The sequence below is a fragment of the Ruditapes philippinarum genome, unplaced genomic scaffold, assembly GCF_026571515.1.
Source record: "Ruditapes philippinarum isolate M1 unplaced genomic scaffold, ASM2657151v2 ctg10600_1_1_1_1, whole genome shotgun sequence".
Classification (NCBI taxonomy): domain Eukaryota; kingdom Metazoa; phylum Mollusca; class Bivalvia; order Venerida; family Veneridae; genus Ruditapes; species Ruditapes philippinarum.
In genome coordinates, this window is record NW_026853711.1 from 13,502 (window position 1) to 39,245 (window position 25,744).

The following is a 25,744-nucleotide window of genomic DNA, read 5'->3' on the forward strand; positions in this document are numbered from 1 at the left end:
AGACTGGACATAACTATTCTGGCACTATATAAACTATTCTTTATCACTCTTTTAGAAATACAAATATCTTAAAATAACTGTAATTCCTGAGAATCATATAAACCAAAAGAAACATTCTATAGATATATGGCTTAAAATTCCATTAAATTAACTCTTAACCTTCGGAATTTGTGAACAGAATTTAAATAAATGTACTATCCATAAATAGTGAAAGATTTAGTATACCTTATATGTTTCTACAAGATTTGTCAGCATGACTATCTTAGTCACTTTCTCTTGCCAGATCATTCTCCAAAAATCTGCCAACATTGCTTTGTTAGGCCCTACAACATAACATAGTCACATGTTATCAAAAACATTACGCCAGACAATATGAGATTTGAAATTATATGAAAGTCAAACTACTACTTTGTTTACATTTTAATACTTTTTTTGACCAATAATTCCACATTCAGCACTACTTTCTTCACATGATATGAATTTTACATACTAAAAATAATGGTTGCCCTTTCTAAAGACTTTTTTGTTTCTGAGTCATAATGTGTCTTTCAAGATAAACAAGAGGGCAATGATGGCCTTGAGGTCGCTCACCTGTATATAGGCCCCCCCCCAACCCCCCCATACGTTGCAGGGCCAATTTAACCCAAGGGCTTTTATTTGCACAAACTTGGTAGACACCCATAAGAAAATGTTTCATGCTAAACATCTAAGCTATAGCTCATTGGGCTTTTTTAAAAGAAGATTTTTTTTAAGTTTTTACTATACACATATAGTTAAAAACAATGACACCCCTGGGGCCGGGCCAGTTTTGACCCCAGGGCTTTTATTTGAACAAACTTTGTAGACACTTACTAGAAGATGTTTCATGCTTTATATCTAAACTCTAGCTATTTGGGTTTTTTCAAAGAAGATTTTAAGTTTTTGCTTTACACATATAAAGAAAATCAATGACCCCCGGGGCGGGGCCAATTTTGACCCCAGGTCTTTTTTTTTAACAAACTTTGTAGACACTCACTAAAAGATGTTTCATGCTTAATATCTTAACTCTAGCTATTTGGGTTTTTACAAAGAAGATTATTTAAGTTTTTGCTATACACATATAAGGAAAATCAATGACCCCCGGGGTGGTACCAATTTTGACCCCAGGGCTTTTATTTGAACAAACTTGGTAGACACCTATTAGAACATGTTTGATGCTAAATATCTTAGCCATAGCTCTTTAGAGTTCTTTTAAAGAAGATTTTTTCAGTCTTAACTATATGCATATAGGGAAAATCAATGACCCCCCAGGCGGGGCCAATTTTGACCCTAGGGCTTTTATTTGAAGAAACTTGGTAGACACTTATTAGAACATGTTTCATGCTAAATATCTTAGCTCTAACTCTTTTGGTTCTTTAAAAGAAGATTTTTTAAGTTTTTACTATATGCATATAGGGAAAATCAATGACCCCCTAGGGCAGGGCCAATTTTGACCCCAGGGCTTTTATTTGAACAAACTTGGTAGACACCTATAAGAACATGTTTGATGCTCAATATCTTAGCCATAGCTCTTTGAGTTCTTTTAAAGAAGATTTTTCAAGTTTTTACTAAATGCATATAGGGAAAATCAATGGCCCCCGGGGCGGGGCCAATTTTGACCCTAGGGTTTTTATTTGAACAAACTTGGTAGACACCCATTAGAACATGTTTCATGCTAAATATCTTAGCTCTAGCTCTTTGGATTCTTTAAAAGAAGATTTTTTAAGTTTTTACTATATACATATAGGGAAAATCAATGACCCCCCCGGGGCAGGGCCAATTTTGACCCCAGGACTTTTATTTGAAGAAACTTGGTAGACACTCACTAGAAGATGTTTCATGCCAAATATCTAAGCTCTAGCTCTGATGGTTTTTTAAAAGAAGATATTTAAAGTTTTTTCTTTCGGTTGCCATGGCAACCAGAGGTCTGCATGGAATTAAATTATTTGAACAATTTTTAACCACCAAAGGAATATTCCTGTGAAGTTTGGATGAAATTGGCTTAGTGGTTTATGAGGAGATGTCATTTAAAGTAAAAGTTTACGGACGGACGCCGGACGAAAAGCGATCACAAAAGCTCACCCTGTCACTTTGTGACAGGTGAGCTAAAAAATAGCGTCTTTACAAGTAATTCTTTTACATATATCACAAGTAAATTCAAGAACTTTATGAGCAACTTCAAATTCCAAAATAATGCCTGAATATTTTATTTTTACAGCCATATTTATAATCATTATGTTTTAAATTATTAGGGCAGAAGTCCTCAGGTACTTATAATCTTTATCCTGACACAGGCAGACACCAAATTCAATAAGCTAGATAAATGCCTGTATCACATATGAATACTCAAAAGTATAAAACTGAATTCAAATCTATGTATCTGAAGGAAAAAGCAGTTTAATGTTGGACACATTATGCCACACTTTTTTATAGGTAGATATATCAATAAGCTAGATAAATGCCTGTATCACATATGAATACTCAAAAGTATAAAACTGAATTCAAATCAATGTATCTGAAGGAAAAAGCAGTTTAATGTTGGACACATTATGCCACACTTAATTGACCATTAATACAGTACACTTTATTATTATATTACATGAAATGAAATTCCTCATAACAAACACCTACCCTGTGATGCTATATAAGCTTTCTTGGAACTGTAACCCTGGAAACAAATTTAAAATACATGAAAACATCATTTACAGTTATACTCTAAATGATTAACAATGTACTTGAATAAGTACAGTATAAATCTTCTTCTTGTTAACTAATAAAAAATGCACTATTATCGTTTTAAAATTTAAATACAATTATTTTTTTCTAAGAAAATTGTTAAAAAAATCAAAATCAATAATGTAGAACTTAAAAAAAAACTGCTCAAAACTCATAAGCCAGTGGAAATTGTCCCTCTGTGAGGAGATTTTACTGCAATTGAGTGTGTATCATGAATATTTCATGCAACTGCTTCATATTTTATTCATACATTTGGCTCTATATTCACATTTTATTCTAAAATGTCAAATCATCATTTGTTCTATGTTAAGACATTTTTAAATCTATTTACATTATATAGTAAAAGTTGCTGTATAAAAAAAAATGTTGTCTTGTATCAAATAAAATATACCTCTATCTACAAGAAAGAAAACAAGTAAAATCAACATGAAACAAATCATTCATTGGCATAAAAAAATGCTCGCAGATAAAAAAAAGTTTGCAGAAAATAAAGTCCTGTTTCTGACCTCTGACCCCTAAAAAAGTGAGGGAAGGTAAATAAAAATTTCTTCACTTTACAATTTGTTCTTTATACACATTATTATAAATAAAATATTTTGGAAAAGGCAACTTGCAATTAAAAAAATCTACGGCCAGTCATTAAAAACAGAGGAGGTAGGTGTACCAGAAACAGAACATTTTTTTGTTGTGTTTTTTAATTTGGCCTTTGTATTGATAATGAGAGAGGAAGAATAAGGGGACTTACATCTATAGAATTAGCATTAACATAGTCAGAATGTGGATCATGCGGAAGTGGATACAGCACTACTCTAGAATGGTCATCTGAAAGTTAATTTCATTCATTACTTACATACAATATTCATTGCACATTTATAAACTTTCCCCCACTTGAAACTTCAATATACAAAGAATATTAAGTGCACATTTATACATTTTTATCAACTTCAAACAGTTTATAAAAGCCTCGCCAGACTATAAAGATGTGCAGACTGGTTCATGCAAACTGGAATAAATTCTATCATTACTGTTGCGTTATTTATGTGTTTGTTGGCAATAAGTCTAAATATTGAAAAACATTCAATTTTAGAAAAGCTGCAAATGCAATCAGACTTATCTGCAAGGTAATGCCCACTTGTCAAAGAATGTGGAAAAATCACTGCATCTATGCATAATTAATCAGCTCATACTGACAGACAGCAATCATGTAAGTATTATACATACATAAAAAAGATTCAAGTTCATACAGTAAATTAAAGAATGAAATATTTATCTTTTAGAGAAAGAAATCTAACCAAGATTCATGCTTAAATAGGAAAATCTTAAAAGACTTATATTATCAGTAATTTCATGCATCATTTCTTTTGCTTTTAACCCTTAACCTGATGGAATCTAAAGTAATTAACCTTTGTGACCAGTACAGAGCAAGGCAAGCCTGCACTTCCATGTAGTCTAACAAGGCCCTATACTGTTTGTGGCTCAAAGTTTGTATTTTAATAACAAAATCTTTTTTACTTCAAATGAAATGTTCCAAATTGAAAGCTGGAGAATTTTATTATACAAATTCCACAGGTTAAAGGTTAAATAATTCTCACATCAGATCACACACTCACACACATGACTATCTGGAGGTAGGTATATAAACATGTATACTTACAGGCAATTATATCAGCATATCTGTTCTTGCTTTTATTCTCCGGTTTTAATGCTGTATGACACAACGCCAACAAACCAGTGGGTAAATCCTGAATTATAATGATATAACAATATTGCACTTTATATGGTAAACATATGTTTAAGAATGCATGTAAAAATAGTAAAAAACACTTAAGAAATACACATATTGAGGGCTTTATAAAAACCATGGGTAACTTACAGTAAGTTCCTAATTTTCACAATCTCTAGCTCCCTAAACAAGTCTGATTTTTAGCACAGTATATTTTACTTTTACTAATATAATATAACCTATAATATATAATATTGATACAAGTAAAAACACTGACCATAAGCTTGGTGAAAAAACTGCTTTTTATGATCCAAGATAACCTAAGGGGAGCTTTAGACAAGTGGTTAATGTGTCTGCCTCTCAAGTAAGGGATTGTGGTTTGAGCCTTTTTGCGGTCCTCATATGAAACCAAGCCTTGAGGTAATAGAACTTTTTTCTGAGTTTTGTGAAAAATTTACTTTTTTCTTTGGGTCTTTTGTGCATTTTTCTAACCAATCAAAAAAAACCCATTTTTTGATTTTCAAAAATTTTTTAAACCCTTTTGAACAGTACTGATTAAGTTCCAAGATGGGGTCCCCAGAGTGGTTAAAAAAAAAAGATTCTCAATCGGGCTAACAGAAGTATGTTGCAACTAAGATAACCTACACAGAGGTTATCTAATATCACAGACAAATTTCATCATTAATAATGAAAGAATTGTATTAATTGTATAACTTACCCCATGTTCAGCCCTGATTATAGCATAATCATTATCCTTGGCTTTGTTTATAAATGACTGTAGATCTTCTACTTTGATGGGATTGCGTAAGTTTTTGGTGTTCACATTAACATAGATAGGTTCATGTGTTGTCTTGTCATATATATTGTCAGCACAATCTTCCTCTTCTACATGTCTGTCTATCTCTGTAAATATAATAAACCATTAAGGGATTTATGACTATATAATAAGAGCCTCCATTATTCAGTGTTATTCAGGTTATGAACTTGGAATCACTTGCCCCTTAACTCTCTATGCTTTTAGCTTCATAAGGTTGTCTTTATAGTCAAGATACATATTTCCAGCTTATATTTCACCAAACTTATACCACCCTCTTTTTTATTTTATAAATCTGTTATCCTATTTTACATATGGATTAATTTTTAAGAAGAAATATCTAATAATTGAGAGTAAATTCTGACTGACAGATTGTGACGTACCTGTTGCAGATGTAGATCGTAATAACATGCTAGTCTCCTCTACATTATCAATCACGTGATCATTTTTGGTTGTGGTCATTTTAAGGTCCTGACCATGACCTGTCACGATCATCTTAGTGCGAAACCTTCTCTTCCTGTTTACAATCATATTTATTAAAATGGGTTATAATTATAACAATAACATCAGATACATGAGCCGCGTCACGACAAAACCAACATAGTGTGTTTGCGACCAGCATGGATCCAGACCAGCTATTTCTACTTTACAATAGTAAAGGTCGTTAAGAAATAACCTTGACTTTTGGAAAGCTTGCTCATATTATTTCAACAAAGTAAGCAGAAAATAACAGTTTAGTGTCTTATCATCACAACAATTAACTCCAGCGACCTTCACTTATTAAAAACCATAACTTAACTTACGCCTCCCACGACAAGCTTCCATTAGATATCAATAACTGATTTGTAAAAAAATAAAAACCTTAAATTAAATATGAATGCATGGTGTAAAGTTTAAATAGTAAATGACATCCAAAAAAGTGAAACTATTTCTAATACAAAACAAGCTGTGTAGAAAAACACCCTCTGAGAGTCCAATTTTGGATTTTGGTGAGGCGTTGCTCTCGAGATGTCTGACTTATTGTGATATTAAACTTTGGGAAGAATTGACACTTTGGTTGTTATGAGGTAACTATTCTATTGAAGACTGTTTTGCTGAAGTTTCACTGTGTTATCATTATTTAGGGTGTCCATTGCAGAGAAGTTAAGGTTGTTCACGTCATACCACTTGCTCCTCACTGCTGTGGGATTGAATCCCAACTTTACTAGGTTACAAATGTAACTAGTTTACTGAACGTCGGTGGTTCCACTCAGGTGCCCATTCATGCCTGAAATAATGTGATTAAGGACATCTATGGTCTTCCTCCACCAATAAAGCTGGAAAGCTGCCATATGACCTATAATGTGCTGGAGCGATGTAAAACCCATGAAAAAAATATATGCATTAATCATTATTTAATCAGTAAAACAGGGTTGACCTACCTGTATACAAGTAGAAGAATAACGGCAAGTATTATTATAACAGCAACAGCAATCACCCCTCCTACCACACCTCCAACAACAGAACTTTCCTTCACCTCAACTTCACCTATATAAAAAAACAGTTATTTCACAACAGTAAATTTATGGTTTTATTTCAACAACAGTAAAATTAATTTCAACGGGGGGGGGGGGGAAAAAAATTTGTTAACAACAATATACAAATAAAAAAGATTTGAAAAACGCATTTTTTTTGCTTGTAAATAAAAAAATCTTAACTGGGGCTATTTAAACATACAAACTTTTTTCAAAAAAAGGGGGGGCAAAAAAGGGGGGGGGAAAGAAAAGGGGGAAAGGGGGGGGGAAGGGGGGGGGAGGGAAAGGGGGGAAAGTAAAGCCCAAAAGGAGGGGGAAAGAAAAAAAACCAAGAAAAATGTGAAAAAGGGGGGTTTTTTTAAAAAGGGGGGAGACCCCTTTGTTTGGGGGGGGGAGAGGGAAAAGGGGGGGGGTTTGAACGGAGGGGAAAAAGAAAAAAAAAAAAGGGGGGGAGGAGGGGGCGGAAAAAAATTAAAGTTTTCGAGTAAAAAAAATTTGGAAAAAAAAGGGTTGGGGAAAGAGTTTTTCAAGGGGAAAAATTAAGAAACCTTTTTGGGCCCCAAAATTGGAAATTTTTTTAAAAAAAAAAAAGATTTTGGGGGGGGGGGGGGAGGAGCTTTTTTTTCCAAAAATTTTGGGAGGGGAAAAAACCCCCCATTTTTAAAAAAAATGAAAAAATTTTTTTAAAGGAAAAAAAAAAAAGAAAAAAAGGGGGGAAAAAAAGAGGGGGATTTTGTAGTTAAAATTCACCCTTTTTGATATTAAAAGGGAAAAACCCAAAAACTTGTCAAATTTTTTTAATTATTTAAATTTTTTAAAAAAATTCCGTATATCCTTTATCACATCCCTCTATACACTGACCGGTGTACTTGTCACATGGTTGACCTGATAAACAGTGCCCGCACTCCTTAGTACAGTTAGATCCGAAAAACCCATCCGGACATTCTGATAAAAAACAATAAACAATGTTGGATAAAAAAAAAACAATGGTAGAAAATTAAAAAATAATTTTCAGAATGAGAATATGTACATTCTATACATACAGTTAACCATAACAGCTTATTTTGTGTGCACACTTGCATAAAATATGAAAATAAAATGGCCATATATTACAGGTTTTCTAGAATGTGTTTATAGTTTTGCGGTTGTTTTAGAATAGATTTGTTGTTATATTGTACACCATTTTCCTCTAACTGGAGTGTAACTATCTTTCATATATATATATACAATGTATACAAAGTGCCTTTGTATTTTGATCAAATTAAATAAATACACCGTAGGGAACGTGTTACAGTATCGCGTTTTTCGGTTACAGTATAGAATTTTCAAGATGGAGGATTATTTGATGGGATGACTGGTAGGTGCTTTTTATTCCGGTCCATACTGCAAGAAGTTTAGTTTCTAAAAGATGTTTTTGTGCTTTGCATATAAGGAACAGAGTCCGGTATCTAGTCATATATTTCTTTAGACCCTGCACCGCAGATTTATCTCTATATTGTCTCATAAATATGCAGATTTGACAGTTTGAAAATTTGAATCGAGAGACCAATACATTTTTCTGCAATTTCGACATAATTTATGCATGCCTAGAAAAAATAAATCTGCAAAACGTTAGTCCTTTATGTTAGGAAACGTTTATAAAAGTAAATGACCAGTTGAACCTATTTTCCTGTTCGTTAAATGCGTTTGAAAAAATAAACAATGTTACAGTATAGAGCGAGGTAATTTGTGCAGGGTTACAGCATAGACATAGCGATTTGTATCCGATTTTGTTACAGTTTATACCCAGATTTCGGTAACAGTTTAGACTTTGATATTTTCTGTATATACTTTGTAAAATGTATGAATGTTACATAGACTTTTAAATCTCTGTGAGCTTATTGGTCCGATGGCTATTCGTCCGTCTGTCGTACATATGTGTGTGCAATCTCATCCGCTCAGTAACTACTTGACTAAATGTGATGAAATTTACATGACTTTCTACCAATTTAGTTGTTCAAATGGTTTCGTTTGCAATCGGGGATACGAAAACCCAAAACATAGATTTTGAAAAAAAGTCAATGTTTAAAGACCCTTCTCATCTCGAACCAAAAGCATTCAAATCAAATCATGATCATGGCGTCATTTCGAATGCTTCTTTGTTGAAGTTACGATTATTTTGTCATTATTAAATTAAAAGTCGTTTTTCTTTATTTCAGACATCCTGTATAGCAGTTTTCAAATTTCTGAAAAAGAAAATTAAAGAGTATAAATTAAGGTCAGACAATTACAATATTTTCTCTAGTGAGCCTAATGGAGGTACATAATATAGTGGCAGAGTCGGGATAAGGCCGTCGACTTCAAATCATCTTTCATTTACTGCTGTAGTTGAAATCCAATCATGACTTGGATTCTTTGTATGTGAGGATTCTATCAAGCTAATATACGGAAGGTCGGTGGTTCTAGTCAGGTGCCCGCTCGTGTCTGAAATGTTTCACAAAGGGAATCTGGGGTCTTTCTTTACACTAAAGCTGGACTGTTTTCATATGACCTCAGTGTCGTTGAAACTTAAACTCCAAGAAAGGCAAACGTAACAAAATAGAGTTAAACAGAATCCCTAAAGAAATTCCAACACAACAAAATTGAAAATATTCATAAACCCTTTTAAATACTTACAAAATACATTATGGTAGATGGAAATTCCAACTTAACATGAAATTAAAGGTTGTAGTATTGCTCACTTAAATACTGTTTAATCATTCTTAGGGTATTGCCTGCCTGTTAATTGTGTCTTTTGACAGCTTATCTATGGTATGCAGGCTTCATGACGTCCGATCCCCTCTCAAAATTTCATTTTGTTTAGTTTCACTCATTGTATTCTCGTTTAGGGCACACACAATTTTTAACCTGGGGTAACATGCCGCTTTTCACAGAATGGCAATAACGTGCCACATTGAAGGTTCCATGATAACCGCCATATGAACACATCTACAGATGTTAAAAAATCTGAAGTGTACCAGTTCATGTTTAATGTGAATTCTGCTGAAGCCGGTGCTAGGAGGCGTGGACGGTAGCTTGCAGTTACCACTACCGTCCATGAACAGGTTTAATCAAACTGAGCCTGCAACATTTTCATGTTTTCCGTGTTGGACTTCTGTTAAGGATTATGTTTTCTCTATTTTATTACTAATAGGCATTATTATAATGTGTAATGATATCAAGCAATAATCTTTCTTCTCTCAATACAATTCGATAAAAGTTACTGTTGTTGTCGTGAAAACAGTCCTTACTTAGGACATTACTTATTCTGCAAAAAGTCTCAATCTGAAACTTAAAGTAAGAAAAATAGCAAACTATAACTTTTCTGCTGAAGAAAAAAAGTAATACAGCCTTTCAAGAATGTATTAAATAGAAAGGTATGAGTTATTTCATAAAAATAATGGATACACGAACTTTAATTGTTTGAAATTTATCTAAACTGTAACAGAAATCTGGGTATAAACTGTAACAAAATTGGATGAAAGTCGCTAGGTCTATGCTGTAACCCTTCAAAATTAACCTCGCTCTATACTGTAACATTGTTTATTTTTTCAAACGCATTTTACCAACAGGAAAATAGGTTCAACTGGTCATTTACTTTAATAAACGTTTCTAAACATAAAGGACTAACGTTTTGTAGATTTACTTTATCTAGGCATGCTTAAATAATGTCGGAATGGGAGAAAAATGCGTTGGTCTCTCGATTCAAATTTTAAAACCGTCAAATCTGCACATTTATGAGACAATATAGAGATAAATCTGCGGTGCAGGGTCTGAAGAAATATATGACCAGATACCGGATTCTGTTCCTTACAAGCATAGCACAAAAACAGCTTTTAGAAACTAAACTACTAGTATAGTATGGACCTGAATAAAAATCACCTACCTCTCTTCCCATAAATAATCCTCCATCTTGAAAATTCTATACTGTAACCGAAAAACGCGATACTGTAACACGTTCCCTACGGTGAAATAGGCTGACCTAGACTTTTCAAACTAAAGGTATTATGTTCATTTTAAACTATTTACTTCATTCTAATTTTTTAACAATGAATATGAGCCATGCCATGACAAAACCAACATAATGGGTTTGCGACCAGCATGGATCCAGACCAGCCTGCGCATCCACGCGGTCTGATCAGGATCCATGCTGTTCGCTTACAAACCCTATAACAAGTAGAGAAACTGATAGCGAACAGCATGGATCCTGCGAACAGCATGGATCCTGATCAGACTGCGCGGATGCGCAGGCTGGTCTGGATCCATGCTGGTCGCAAACCCATTATGTTGGTTTTGTCGTGACACTACTCAATTATGTGTAGTGTTTTTTCTTTACCCATATCACAGCTTTTCCCCTTATATCCTGGTGCACACCCTCTTTCACACACTCCTGTTTCTGGATGACATGGGCCTCTGTTTAAACAGAAGGGACATCTTTCGGAACATTCAATATCATACTTCCCATTTGGACATCCTGAAGAAAATATGCAAGAATTATTAATAATTTATGGCATCAAAATTTTCCTATTTCTAAAAGTTAATTGATAAATGTTATTCAGAATATCAAAAAATTATAATTAGATAGTGTTCTATCTTTCACATCCTGAATAATATTTCTTGCGTCATTCCTTTTTATAATGATATTCATTAATATAGCCCATTGATAACCGCTTATTTAGCATAGTTTAAAAATTTAGTTAAGTTAAAAATATCATTGAAATGATCCCTCCCCTAATTAACTGTATTTCTGACAGTACAATTCTTAACAAAAGCTAAAACTTTAATATCAGTTCAGATTGACTTGAATTCTAATTTGATCACATAAAATGGTCACTTACTATCTTTACAAAGATCTCCAATGTAACCAGGGAGACAACCTCCAACACATTCTCCGGTCTCCGGGTGACAGTCGCCATTTCTACACTGACCACATCTTTCTCTACAGTTAACTCCATAAACACCCTGACCACACTCTGTTTATACAATAAAACAGTTACTGAATGTTCACTAGTAGTAGTATCATTTTTATCACATCTTAGTCCCTTGAATTTAAGTAATGGAACTGTCTTGCTTTGAATTTGGAACAATCCATTGTAAGAGTTGGGGATTTCAGTACCAAAATACTAGAACTGAGCTGCTTACTGTATAGAATTTGTTTTTTTTTTTGCTGCTAGATTCAGAAATTCCTAAAGCATATTTCATTAATACAAACTTGCACATTTTTGTCTAAAATGAAGAATGCTGTCTTAAGATATATGTAACATTTTTAATTCTAAAAAGAAATTTAATGTATATTTGGCAACAATACCACATATAGTAACATAATCGTTTACAGCAAGTACATTTTTCCAATAAATCAAAACAAGGTATAAAGTGCAACCCCTACAAAGTGGCCCTCTGAGCAGCAATAACTTTTTTTTGAATATAGTATTGTATTACCTATTAAGTTCAACATTTCAGCAACAATGAAATCTTTGCTGTCTCCTAACATGCATTGTTTTAAAAAAGTTTTAGTAATCTCTTTGGAAACAATACCACACCTACTAGATATTGTAATATAATTTGTAGTCCTTATTTAAAGTTAAACAAGAGGGCCATGATGGCCCTGAGCCGCTCAACAGAAACAACTGCTTTTCAGTGTTGGAAATTATCCATTGTCCATACTTTCTAATATTAAATTGAATATGTTTAAACAATAATCTGAAGAAATGCCATGACCTAGGACATTTAAGCTTTAGCTTAAACGGGGCCAATCAAATTAATATGAGTAAACTTGATAAATAGACTACCTAAGAATGCTAAGTTTGGTGATCATCCATCAATTAGTTTTGAAGTAGAAGATGTTTAAAGGTTTTTCTATTTTTAGCTTGGGGCCCATCATATTAATATGAGCAAACTTGAAAAAACACTACCCAAGAATGCTACAGACAAAGTTTGGTGATCATCCATTAATTAGTTCTGTAGAAATACATGTTTAAAGACATTTCTATTTTTCGCTTTAGTGGCCCCAAAAAGGGGCCAATCAAATTAATAAGATCAAATGCTACAGACAAAGTTTGTGATCATCTATCAATTAGTTCTGTAGAAGAAGATGTCTAAAGGTTTTTCTATTTTTAGCTTTAACAGCCCCTAAAAGGGGCCAATCAAATAAATATGAGCAAACTTGATAACGGACTACCTGAGAATGCTACAGACAAAGTTTGGTGATCATTTATCAATTAGTTCTGTAGAAATACACATTTAAAGGTATTTCTATTTTTAGCTTTAGTGACCCCTAAAAGGGGCCAATCGAATTAATATGAGCAAAACTGATAAAAGACTACTTGAGAATGCTTAAGACAAAGTTTAGTGATCATCCATCCATTAGTTCTGTAGAAGAAGATGTTTAAAGGTTTTTCTTTTTTTAGCTCTGTTGACCCCTAAAAGAGGCCAATTGAAATGACATGGGCAAATTCAAGTGTGACTGTCACAAAGATGCTACAGACCAAATTTGAAGTAAATCTGCTCAGAGTTTCAGAGAAGAAGATGATTTTTGACGCAGGACGACAGACGCAGGAGCATCCCCCTTTTATACTAATAGCTCACCCTGAACATTCTGTTCTGGTGAGCTAAAAAAAAATCAAACTGATAAGTTTATTTGTTCACATTTGTAGTTACTATTGCAGAATGACCTGCCACAATTATACTTACTCTGTGTACAATAAACATTCTGGAATCCTGATTTACAGCCCTTTAAGCACTTGCCCGTCTCGTGATCACATGAATCAAACTGACAATGTCCACATGATCTCTGACAGTCTATACCATACTTGTCATACATACATGCTGAAGAAAAAAATAACAAAGTATGATTTATGTAAATAAATATGATTATGAGCCTGAATAAATCTGTAAATATTGACTTCTTTCTAGTAATATCTTAATATAAGCTTACATCTATTTAGCCTTTTTTGCCTTCTTGTCCACAGTTTTTGTATTAAAAATCTCAAGTCTGCTTTTAACCATGGGAGGGAAATTTCCACAATGATGTCCTTTTTTCCAAGAAAATTACAGTTTACTGACTGTCATACTGTCTAATCTGGGTCTTTATTAAACATTTAAAACATTTTATTAAACAGAACTTCATTCCTTTTAATGCAATGTTGATGAGAGTTAGATATTAAAATATTAAATTATTATCTAAACCAAAAGCTTCATGGATTGATTTGTCTATAAACTGAACTTTTTATCATTTTAAATTTGTTCAGACTACTGTTACATATAGACAAATTAAATCTGCATGCTATAAAATATTCTAGGCTCCTTAATTTGTCTATGCTCAATATTCTTAATTTCAGACACATAAATTTTGTGTGGTAGGTCCACATAACCACAAGAAATCTGTAAATGGCCCCTAAAATCAATAAATAACTATTATCAGACACATACAAGATCAGGGTTGTAATTAGAATTTATCTGAGACTGTCAGTTTTGAATTTAAGACGGTAATTTCTGGTTTATCACATATAACAAAGAGGGCTTTTTAAGTTTTGAGGCGACTGCAGGCCAATATGACTGTCTGAAATACATTTTTGGGCCACCTCAAAACTTAAAAAGCACTCTCTGTTGTATGTAATAATCTAAAAATGACCATCTAAAGTTTAAAATGAACCGTCTTGATAAAATTCTTATGACAACCCTGATCTTGCATGTGTCTTAATGATAACCCTAAAAGATGTAAAGTGTGACTAAACAAATAATACTAATATTCTATAAATGCACACACTTATAATACGGTAGTGGCTAAAATCCATCACATCAATGATTCTGTACATCTGTTCATTTATTAAAGGCAAAAGTTCTTAGTTGTAAAATGTAACTTACGATGATTACAGTCAATACCCGTCCATCCAGCATGACAATTATGTTGACAGTAGCCAGTGCTCTTGTCACACGCCTCTGATATATTAGAACAGTGACATTCTTTTTCACACTCTTCTCCAAACAGAAAATCAGGACATTCTGAAATTAAAATTCACAATAACTGATCAATTATACTAGATAACAGAATTTACATAGCATGTTGTTTTTTCTGGCTTTTACGCCAATTTAAACACATTATCAAATAATCCACACATAATATTTTATCTGTGGCAACAAGTTGTATCAACTTTACCTGCAAGAGAACATTAATCAATCTTAATGTGCTGGAACTAAGTGATTAGCCTTCCCTTGCAGTCTGACAAGGCCTGTGTCCATTTTAAATGTTGATTCTAAAATCCTTGAAAAGGTGGTTTATGACCAGGTTGAAGCTTATTTTAAGGATAAAGATCTGCTGTATAAATTTCAATCAGGTTTCAGGAGTGGCTTCTCTACTGATACTTGTCTGATTCACCTTACAGACTTTATCAGGTATGAAAATGATAAAGGTAATGTTGTTGGTATGGTGCTGCTGGATTTGCAGAAAGCGTTTGACACAGTCGACCATTCCATTCTTTTAATGAAACTGCAAGCATCAGGTCTTAGTATTGACGTCCTAAATTGGTTCAAATCATATTTATCAGATAGACAGCAGCTTGTAGATGTCTCTGGTACTTATTCTTCCAATTCCAAAATTACATGTGGTGTTCCTCAGGGCTCAATCCTTGGACCCCTTCTCTTTTTAATTTATGTAAATGATATGTCAGCTGTGGTCAAAAATAAATTGCTTTTGTATGCTGATGATTCTGGTATCCTTGTATCTGGTAAAAGTTTATCTGTTGTTGAAAAGGCATTGACAGATGATATGGAATTGGTCAGCCAATGGTTAGTGGACAATAAGTTGTCATTGCATTTGGGTAAAACCGAGTCAATTCTATTTGGGTCCAGGCAAAAACTTAGGTCACAATCTAACCTGCATATAACCTGTTCTGGTACATCCATTGAATCAACTTCATCTATCAAGTATCTTGGGATTACTATAGACCAAAATCTGTCATTTTCCGCCATGGCCCAGTCTGTTCTTAAGAAGGCCAACTCTCGGTTAAAATTTCTTTACCGCAAGAAAGAGTTTCTTACTCAGCATACCAAGAAACTTCTGGTTATGTCTCTTATTCAGTGTCACTATGATTACGCATGCTCTGTTTGGTATAATAGCTTGACACAGTCTTTAAAAATAAGTTACAAACTTGTCAAAACAAAATAATGAGATTTGTACTTGACTTGGACTCTAGAGCCCACATTGACCCATCCCACTTTAAGTCCCTTAACTGGTTACCGGTCCACAAAAGAGTTGAACAGATAATGTTGTGTCATGTTTTTAAGATAAAAAATGGCCTATCTCCGGATTACATGTCTGAACACTTTATTTCACAAGATTCCATTCATAATTATAGTACAAGACTTAGTCAAAAGGGTGGATATTGTCTACCTAAGGTCAAAGGCCAGGGTTCTAAATCATTTGCTTTCTCTGGTATTAAATTATGGAATGATTTACCTGTAAAGTTAACGGAGATCAACAGGTTACAAAGTTTTAAGGTTGCCATCAAAAGTCATCTTATGAACAGTATTTAAAAATTTTTTTTTTTAAACATGTTTTTACATATTTCGGCTCAGGAATTTTAATTGTCTGACATTTATCTTATTACAATTTTAGTAATGTGTTTTAAATCCTAGCTGTAAACAGGAGTATCATTAACTCAAGATTTGACTGTGATATACATTTTTATGATTTATTAGTATTTTTAAACATGATTATATTAAGGTTTGCCTCTCTATGTCATGCCGCCAATACAAAGGACCACAATGGAAATAAGAGCTTTTTTGCCCTTTTTTGTGTTATCCTTGGTTTTGGTGAGCATGTCATTGTTTTACTCGTATGTGATATAGTATTTAATAATGCTCATTATTTTATCCTATGTTATATTGTCAACTATGTATATGCTTCCTTTGCCGAAATAAATCTATCTATCTATCTATCTATACTGTTAGTAACTCAATTTCAGTTTGTTTTTTTAAATTAAAATTTCTTAAAATTTGAATGGTTTGTTCCAAATACATGTATAAAAGCTGGGCAAATCCATTAAACAAATTCACCAGGTTAATGGTTAATAACAGCCAATATTCTATACATTGTAATTAAATAATGACCTATGAACACCAGGTTTTTTTCCTTAATGTTGCAATGGACCAGAATCAAATGATAAAACTACAACAACAACCATACCTGTTACTTTTAACTGTGTACAGGAGTCAAATTCTATCGTATCTGTTTTATTATCGAGAGTGTAGCACCATGGAGATTCAGAGTAAGCTTTATGATCTGGGTCGAGGGGGTTTCTGCAGTAAGGTCCGGGCACTTCCTGATCAGGGAAGTTGTTCTTGCGAAAGGTCTTTCGTTCTGATCTTACTTTAAAATCATCCCAACTCAAACATTTTTTATTGTTGCCAGTTCGGTCAATGAGTCCCATATACCTTTTGCCTCTTTTTCCGCCATAAATAAATTCATTTTCTGCAAAGGAACATTACCAGTATATATTTCAGATGTATTTAAATCCAGTATCAGATAATTTCCAAATCATTTATATACATTAAACAGCAATTTCAGAAATTATTTAAAATTTTACTACAATTGATGATATATGAGACCTAGATTTATATAATTCTGCTACTCTACAAAGTTATGTAATATAAATATGTTCATATATTATTCATAATCTACATGTGTTTTTCCCATTACTTTTAAATCAACCAGGCTACTCACTAAATTGACATCCAGTGCCATAGTATCCCTGGGCACAACCGTTCACACAATGCCCAGTATCTTTATCACAATCCTGTCCATCTGAACACCTGCAGGTAAATCTACATCTCCAACCAAACTTCCCTTGCTCATCACATTTTAGTGCTTCTGAAAATATAGACGAACATGACTCATTTAATAAACATCTCTATATGCAATGTATGTAATGGAATACATGTATATTACTCCTCATAATCATCATCATTAATAAGTATTTCAGAATCAAGACCAAATCACTAAAAATTGCTATTAAACATAAAATTCAAAATTTGGCTGTTGTGACCATCTCTCCATTTACACCTAATTTCACAACTAACTACATGTTGTTGGTGGACTTAAAGCTGTTTGTTACCAAAATGCTAAGAAAATAAGAACAATATCACTGTAAATGAGATTGAAAATTCACCTTTGCATTACTGCTGATTACAACTAGAAATGTGTCATCATGCCACGGATGCCCCCGCATGCAGCCAAAATTTCAGATGTTATAATATTTAGTTCCAAATTTGTTTGCACAAATTATTGTTTTCATTTAAAGTTCAAAGCCCTTAAAACTTTTCAATGTTAACACAAACCATTTCCATACAATGTTCAAGGCACTGAAATTATTCAGTCTTAACCTTTTGAAAATAGCATATTTCATATTTGTAGCCAAAATAATGGCTACATACATTTCCACAAAAGTATGAGTGCTGAAACTGAAAGTTCAAAATTTTTCCAATATTCAAGAAAGATAAGTTTGTCCAAAATCATTGAACCACGACAAAATTCAAACTTAAACTGTTTATTCCTAAGATGTATCTATATTATTTTCAAAGTGAAAGGGACATAACTCTGCCAAAAAAATCATCGAACCATGACCAAATTCCAACTTGACCTGCCCATTCCTTTGACATATCCATATGTCAAATTTGAGTTGAATATGTAACACTGCTGGGTAGATAATGAACAGAAACTGTAAATTTCATATTAATTTCAAAGTGAAAGGGGCATTACTCTGCCAAAAATCATTGAACAATGAACAAATTCGAACTGGGCCTGGGCATTCCAAAAACATATCCATATGTCAAATTTGAGTTGAATGTGTTGTACTGTTGGGGAGATAATAAACAGAAACTGAAAATTTCATATTATTTTCAAAGTAAAAGGAGCATAACTCTGCCAAAAATCATCGAACCATGACCAAATTCGAACTTGACCTGTATTTTCTCATGACATATCCATATGTCAAATTTGAGTTGAAAATGTTGTACCGTTGGGGAGATAATGAACGGAAACTCAAAATTTCATATTATTTTCAAAGTAAAAGGGGCATAACTCTGCCAAAAATCATCGAACCATGACAAAATTCGAACTTGACCTGTATTTTCTAATGACATATCCATATGTCAAATTTGAGTTGAATGTGTTGTACCGTTGTGGAGATAATGAACGGAAACTCAAAATTTCATATTATTTTCAAAGTAAAAGGGGCATAACTCTGCCAAAAATCATCGAACCATGACAAAATTCGAACTTGACCTGTATTTTCTCATGACATATCCATAAGTAAAATTTGAGTTGAATGAGTTGTACCGTTGGGGAGATAATGAACGGAAACTGAAAATTTCATATTATTTTCAAAGTAAAAGGGGCATAACTCTGCCAAAAATCATCGAACCATGACCAAATTCGAACTTGACCTGTATTTTCTCATGACATATCCATATGTCCAATTTGAGTTGGATATGTGCAACCGTTACTAAGATAATGAACGGAAACTGATGATGACGGAATGACAGAATGACGGAATGACGGAAGGACGGAATGACGGAAGGACGGAATGACGGAAGGACGGAAGGACGGAACAGGGTAACACTATATGCCCCGGCCATTACATGGCGGGGGCATAAAAATATATAAAGCAATGTACACTTTGAAGTGGGTAAGATTCTTATCATGGGCAATTGGAAAGATTTCCTTTGAAATTCACAGGTTTATGAGAAAACCATTTGAGCCGTGCCATGACAAAACCAACATAATGGGTTTGCAACAAGCATGGATCCAGACCAGCCTGCGCATCCGCGCAGTCTGATCAGGATCCATGCTGTTCGCTATCAGTTTCTCTACTTGTAATAGAATTGATAAGCATACAGCATGGATCCTGATCAGACTGCGCGGATGCGCAGGCTGGTCTGGATCCATGCTGGTCCCAAACCCATTATGTTGGTTTTGTCATGACACGGCTCATTTGATGATCAATTCTTAATCCACTCTAACTCTAGCCAACACGGGAACAATTCACCTGTTATGTTAAAAGCAGGTAGTTAAAATACCTTAGCTGTTACAATATTTCATTTATCTATGAAAGAAAATAAAGGCTGCTTGTTTTAAGATATACATTAAACTTTCTCTTTACTTAATAACAGGTATAAAATGTACTATAAAAATGCAGTAAGGTGAAATCATTCAATAATAAGGCTGTGAAAGTTTTGTGGCATCTGATTATCATAAAGATACAATTTTACATCAATGTTAAAATTCTTGAATAAAAGGAGAATTTCATGTATGTTCTATTGAAAAACATCTTCCCCCCTGAGAATCACATGATTTCACAATTATGCTAATTTTAATTACTTCATGGCTGTCTTTCTCCATATTGAGAACTGATTGTGCAAGATTCAGTTCCTTTGTACATCTGAGAAAGACAGTTAAAAATAAAATCACAGTTAATACACTTTTAATCTGAGTGTCGCATATATGTTTTACAGGCTGTTACAAAAATGTTGTTTTTTTATGAAGCACTCTATTTGGGTAAGCTAAAAATTAAAGCAACAAAGCATTGATTTGTTCTTTTGATACATTTACTTATTTATGTCTTAGGCCAATGTCACAAGACTGCACTTCAAGGCTAATTTGGTCTATAAAGTTTGGGTCTGTGGCTCCTTAAATGCCACAATACTGCACTTAAAGGACTACTTTGTACTAAGCGGCAGACCTGTGACCTGATTATGTGACAGACTGCACTTATAAGAACCAATGACCATAAGTTTTTATGTGTATAAGAGATGGTATCAACAAAGCTTGGGGATCACTATCCATAAACCAGCCACAATATTTGTATAGATGTTAATAGGTTTAAGTATTTAAGGCCAGTGCCTGATTAATTCTACCATATTTATACACCTGTCTGAACCCTGCGGCCTGCTTTCAAGTACTTGTATGAAATAATACTCCACCAGGGCATAGAAAATAGCCCCCTTTTGTTTTTATATACAAAAGATCTACAAATGTTTAAACAAGATTTTTCCCAAATCTCTTACATAAGTTTACACTTCATAAGAATCAAACTATTATTACCATTATTCAATACTCAAAATGGCTGACTAATCTAAAATGCAAATAACTTAGTTTGCAGATTTTTGAATTTCAACGGTACTTGTTGTACATTAACATATTTTCAGACTTTGTCATAATTTCACTTTGTATATACAATGTAGTAAAGGTTATTATTTTTTTTTGACCTCTTTAGTTGCTGTAAATCGCTCAAAAAGTGGGTTAAAGATGAGAGCACTAATTTTGAAAATAAGCTCAATTTGCTAAACACATAAAAGAATGAAACAGCGTAAAAAATTGCCCAATTTGTACATTGCTGTTATACTATAAAATTCTAGTATCTATATGTGAAATTGGAAGTTGTTTTTTCTCTACTTTATATTATAAAACATTAAAGCTGTAAATTCTCTTTTTGACAAGACAGGCCATATACAGAAAATGTTTAATATTTTAACGTAAAAACACACATTTAATCTTTAAGTTATCAAAATAAAGGCAAACTATTTTTATTCATACATGTACATAAAAGCACTATCCAGTCAGAAAAGCCTTTATTCATTTTTTTTTACACAAATTTTAAATCAGAAAATGATGGCTCAAAATTCTTTTCACAAAACTCAATTAAACTGTCCGCATACATCCATTAAATTCATAAAGGCAAAGGAATGCTTAAGGCTACTTCAATTTAATGTTTACTTTTATTTATTAAATGTCATCATATCAGTAAATGTTTAGACATAAAACATGAAAAGTCAAAACATGTCTGGAATATGCCCTCAGCCATAAATATTATCATAGCCACAACAAACCATGTATGGTATATAGCTACATTGTATACCGGGACAGATAAAGAATGTCCTTTCTGTTTTATTTGAACGTGATATGATAATAACACAGTGCATTCATTGTTATTGAAATTGTTAAAGGAAACATTCTTACATTTCATTTAAAACGTTAGAACATTGCACTGAATAAGCTTTTTTTTCCCTTTTTTAAACAGGCAAACCACATTGTAAATCTTTATGCATTATCTTTTATATATGTATTGTATTTTAAGATATACATTTTCAACTATGCAGGCAGAACAAATAAAATTTCTGGTCAAGCGTGTAATATGTTAACCTTACTCTTTAGCATTGCCAAGCTTTATGCAATTTTTTTCCTGCATTCATTTATATATGTTCTTCTGAAGATTTAAGAGATTTTACTCTCAAAATGCTAAAATTAAGTAGTCAGACTGTATACATATAAATGTGCATATTATCCTAGCTCTATATTGATGTAAGATACATGTAACATGTAGGTTTTCCCCAAGCTGATCCCACCACCCAAAAACAATTAATACTTTAAAGTTTTAATGTTATAACTTCCACCACAGTGCACCCATTGCAATAGACTGGCCAACCTGTAGCATTTTTTTTTCGAAATTTATAAATAGTAGAAGTTTACCCCCAGAGAAGCTGCTGGAAAATTCAAAATATTCTCAATTCTGTAGTATAATTATCTGGTACAAAAAAAGTAAATCCCTCGGAGGCATTAAAAACAGCAAAATTACATGAAAATTGCAGACTTGGTTTGATAATGTCAGAGTCTGTACATGAGGAATAATGAAAAAGTGCAACATCCCTCACAGCTCACACCCTCTAGCACGGGCTTGAGCGGTACTCAATTCACAACACTTAAAGTTAAAAGTGCTGTAGTCAATGATCCCGAAGGACCAGAAAAATATAACAGCTGCCACACAGCACTTGACACCTGCTGTTGTGATGTATTATTAATATAATATCTGGTTAAGAAGTGATCCCTCTGAAGCATTAAAAACAGCAAAATTACATGAAAATTACAGACAATCGATTATCTATTGACCACAGAGACATTTCATTATTCACTAGTCTATGATTCTGGGAGTACATTTACTTAGCACACAAAATAACTTATGTGTCAATAATCCAAAATCGGTAGAACCACTTAATATATGTTCTTTAAGTGAGCTGGAAAGCTTCTTTGTAGATGCACAATGGTACATTTTAATACAACAGTAATACTGTATAAAGTCAGCAGCATTTACAATTTTACCATGAAGGCCCTTTTGAAATTTAAAGTATGTGTACTTTATGTATTGTATAATAATTTATATAAAGCAATTAAATCTTAATAAATATTTCTTGCCTGTGGCTATGATAAAATGGATAATTTATCTTGAATAATTATTTATAAATTATAATTTATTCAAACCCCTGAAAATTGAACGCTTTAATTGTTCTACAATAGAGTCAGGATTAACAATTAATAAATCAAGTACAACTGTACCTGTTGTATTCATCATTCTAATACATTCAGACCATTAGGTCCATGAATGATTAATATTTTCAATAATTACTTGTCAAGTAATATCTATCAAATAATGGAACATATTTGAGCCGCGTCATGACAAAACCAACATAGTGGGTTTGCGACCAGCATGGATCCAGACCAGCCTGCGCATTCGTGCAGTCTGATCAGGATCCATGCTGTTCGCTTACGAACTATATAACAAGTAGAGAAAATGATAGCAAACAGCATGGATCCTGATCAGACTGCGCGGATGCGAAGGCTGATCTGGATCCATGCTGGTCGCAAACCCATTATGTTGGTTTTGTCATGACGCGGCTCATATACATTTATAACCTAAGTAGCAGAAACCACTGTATCAACATTTCCATTATCAAAAAGCAGTAAAAATTTGTAACAGTTATGTTTCTCTTTATACCCATAAACTAGAACTTCAAAGGTGAGTATACACTGTTGTAATGGTATATCTTACATTTGTGTATGTAGATAATAAAGAGGAAATAAACAGTTTAAATTTTATGGTATACAATTTCACATAATGAATAGAAAATTAGCAGTTATGGTCAATTCAGTTTAAACTAATATCACCAATAAAACATGTTTCTACAAAAACATTTGCACATCTATGTTAATTCATCTTTGAAATGATAAACTTGGCATGTTAATATATGTAATGTATTTACATGGTTGAACTTTAAACATTTTAAAATTCACGAAAACCCTATATTAGAAATATCATTTTATAGAAAATGGAGGCCTCTAGGAGTAATTAAATTCTAAAATTATACCCATGAATATACATTTTACTAGGCTAAATAATTATATACAAATCATTATTGTACAAATATACCGACTTTGTTCTGGATTATGTTACATACTTACAATATATTCAGTCTATTTGTTTTGACCTGTTCAGTATTATTACATTAAGTCAAAATTTGTCAGAAATGACAACCTGATATGTATGACACATTCTGACAGCAGCTTGTTGTGTCAGATTTCCTATAAAATCTGACATTACAAAACTTCTCACTGGCAGTATTTCCTTAATGTATAATGTCATCTCAAAATGTTGAGTGACTTACATGATTGTACATGTATTACAAATAGTTCGAAATATACTTTTTTTTAAAATGTGTGATATAGAATCATCTTCCTAAGTAAATGGAGTTGGAACAGCCCATAGTCTATTACGGGATATTCAATAATCAATAATTTTTATCAAAATTTAAAAAAAAGTTATATTGAACATGCAGTCGAATATATTGATGAACAAAATCAATGTAGCCAGACATATCGTATAGTTAACTTACATGTATGAATGAAAGTACAGGATGGTAGGACTATCTTGAAACTAAAGGGCAAGGACAGTGATGGAGTCAGGTATCCAGAGTTGGATCTCCAATACATGTTCATGTATCTACATGTATACTTACTATTATTAGCAAAAATTTATTTACCAAGTTCATCCGAATAAAGGCTTTTTATAAAGGCATGCTAGTGCCAGTGTAGCTAAGTAATTTTAAGGCTTCTTATATAAACTTAATGTTACTGACCTTAAAGCTTAAAGTAACATTGAGGATTAAATTCAACATCACTCATACATGTTTGTGAATTTTTTTTTATGTACATGTATAAATGAGAATTTTGTCCATCAACATTAACACTTTTAAAACAGTTAAATATACTTATATTGTGGTTCCAATTTTGTTTTCATATAGATCTCTACACGTCTGCTTTAATATTGAATCATTACGTGACTCACTTCCCCTTTTATTATCAATGTTTTTAAATTTCTTACTGGGAGAATTGAAATAAGACCATAATGGATAAGCAAACTTTGAAACGCAAAGGCAACAGATAAAAGACAATTTATCAATTTGGTTTATTCTTAAGATCTTTAATTCATTCTCAGGTCCAAATAACATGACTTTGTCTACTTTCAATATGATTTAAAACAGAATTCATGTATACCCTTTAAACAATTCATGTTATCAATTTATTTCAAATCTTGATTGAGAAACAAATGATATTTATTTCTTTAAAATATGGACTGAGAAGTATAAATTTGATGCTCATTATAACATGCTTTTTCTGGGACCAATACTTATAAGTCATCAACAATCTGTTTTGATTGGCTATTATAAATGTAGGCCCAAGCTTCTTTCACAATACAACTTAAATGAAACTATTATAATTAAACTAAAACAGGTGACATGAAAAAAAACACACCTTTATGTGACATAATCACATTATCATTTTTTGTAAAGTCAATTTTATTTCCTTTAACCGTAAAAGTTTAGTTTTTCACACACAAAAATATCTGACAAACACAAAGAAGTGAGAAACTTCATGTCTGGCACTACTGTATTCTGCCATCACACAAGACAAAGTATATATGACAGAAGTAGATGACTGATTATAACACTTTGTTATACCATGTGACATATTCCTATTATCATTATTGTAACATGATAGAAGGACAGCTAATGAGACTATATAATCATTTATCATTA

General features: G+C 32.8%; 1 protein-coding gene across 1 annotated transcript in view; it reads right to left on the bottom strand.

Moving 5' to 3' along the window:
• Nucleotides 1-25,744, bottom strand: part of LOC132737610 (receptor-type tyrosine-protein phosphatase epsilon-like) — a 42,843-nt gene that overhangs the window by 13,189 nt on the left and 3,910 nt on the right. Inside the window, exons 2-15 of the mRNA XM_060724939.1 lie at nucleotides 17,544-17,690; nucleotides 17,007-17,291; nucleotides 14,687-14,824; nucleotides 13,514-13,648; nucleotides 11,662-11,796; nucleotides 11,160-11,297; nucleotides 7,628-7,750; nucleotides 6,713-6,818; nucleotides 5,675-5,808; nucleotides 5,196-5,380; nucleotides 4,409-4,496; nucleotides 3,500-3,576; nucleotides 2,650-2,686; nucleotides 226-323 (exon numbers count right to left, since the gene is read on the bottom strand). Of these exons, the coding sequence (XP_060580922.1) occupies nucleotides 226-323; nucleotides 2,650-2,686; nucleotides 3,500-3,576; nucleotides 4,409-4,496; nucleotides 5,196-5,380; nucleotides 5,675-5,808; nucleotides 6,713-6,818; nucleotides 7,628-7,750; nucleotides 11,160-11,297; nucleotides 11,662-11,796; nucleotides 13,514-13,648; nucleotides 14,687-14,824; nucleotides 17,007-17,291; nucleotides 17,544-17,690 (1,826 nt within the window). The remainder of the gene's footprint in view (nucleotides 1-225; nucleotides 324-2,649; nucleotides 2,687-3,499; nucleotides 3,577-4,408; nucleotides 4,497-5,195; nucleotides 5,381-5,674; nucleotides 5,809-6,712; nucleotides 6,819-7,627; nucleotides 7,751-11,159; nucleotides 11,298-11,661; nucleotides 11,797-13,513; nucleotides 13,649-14,686; nucleotides 14,825-17,006; nucleotides 17,292-17,543; nucleotides 17,691-25,744) is intronic.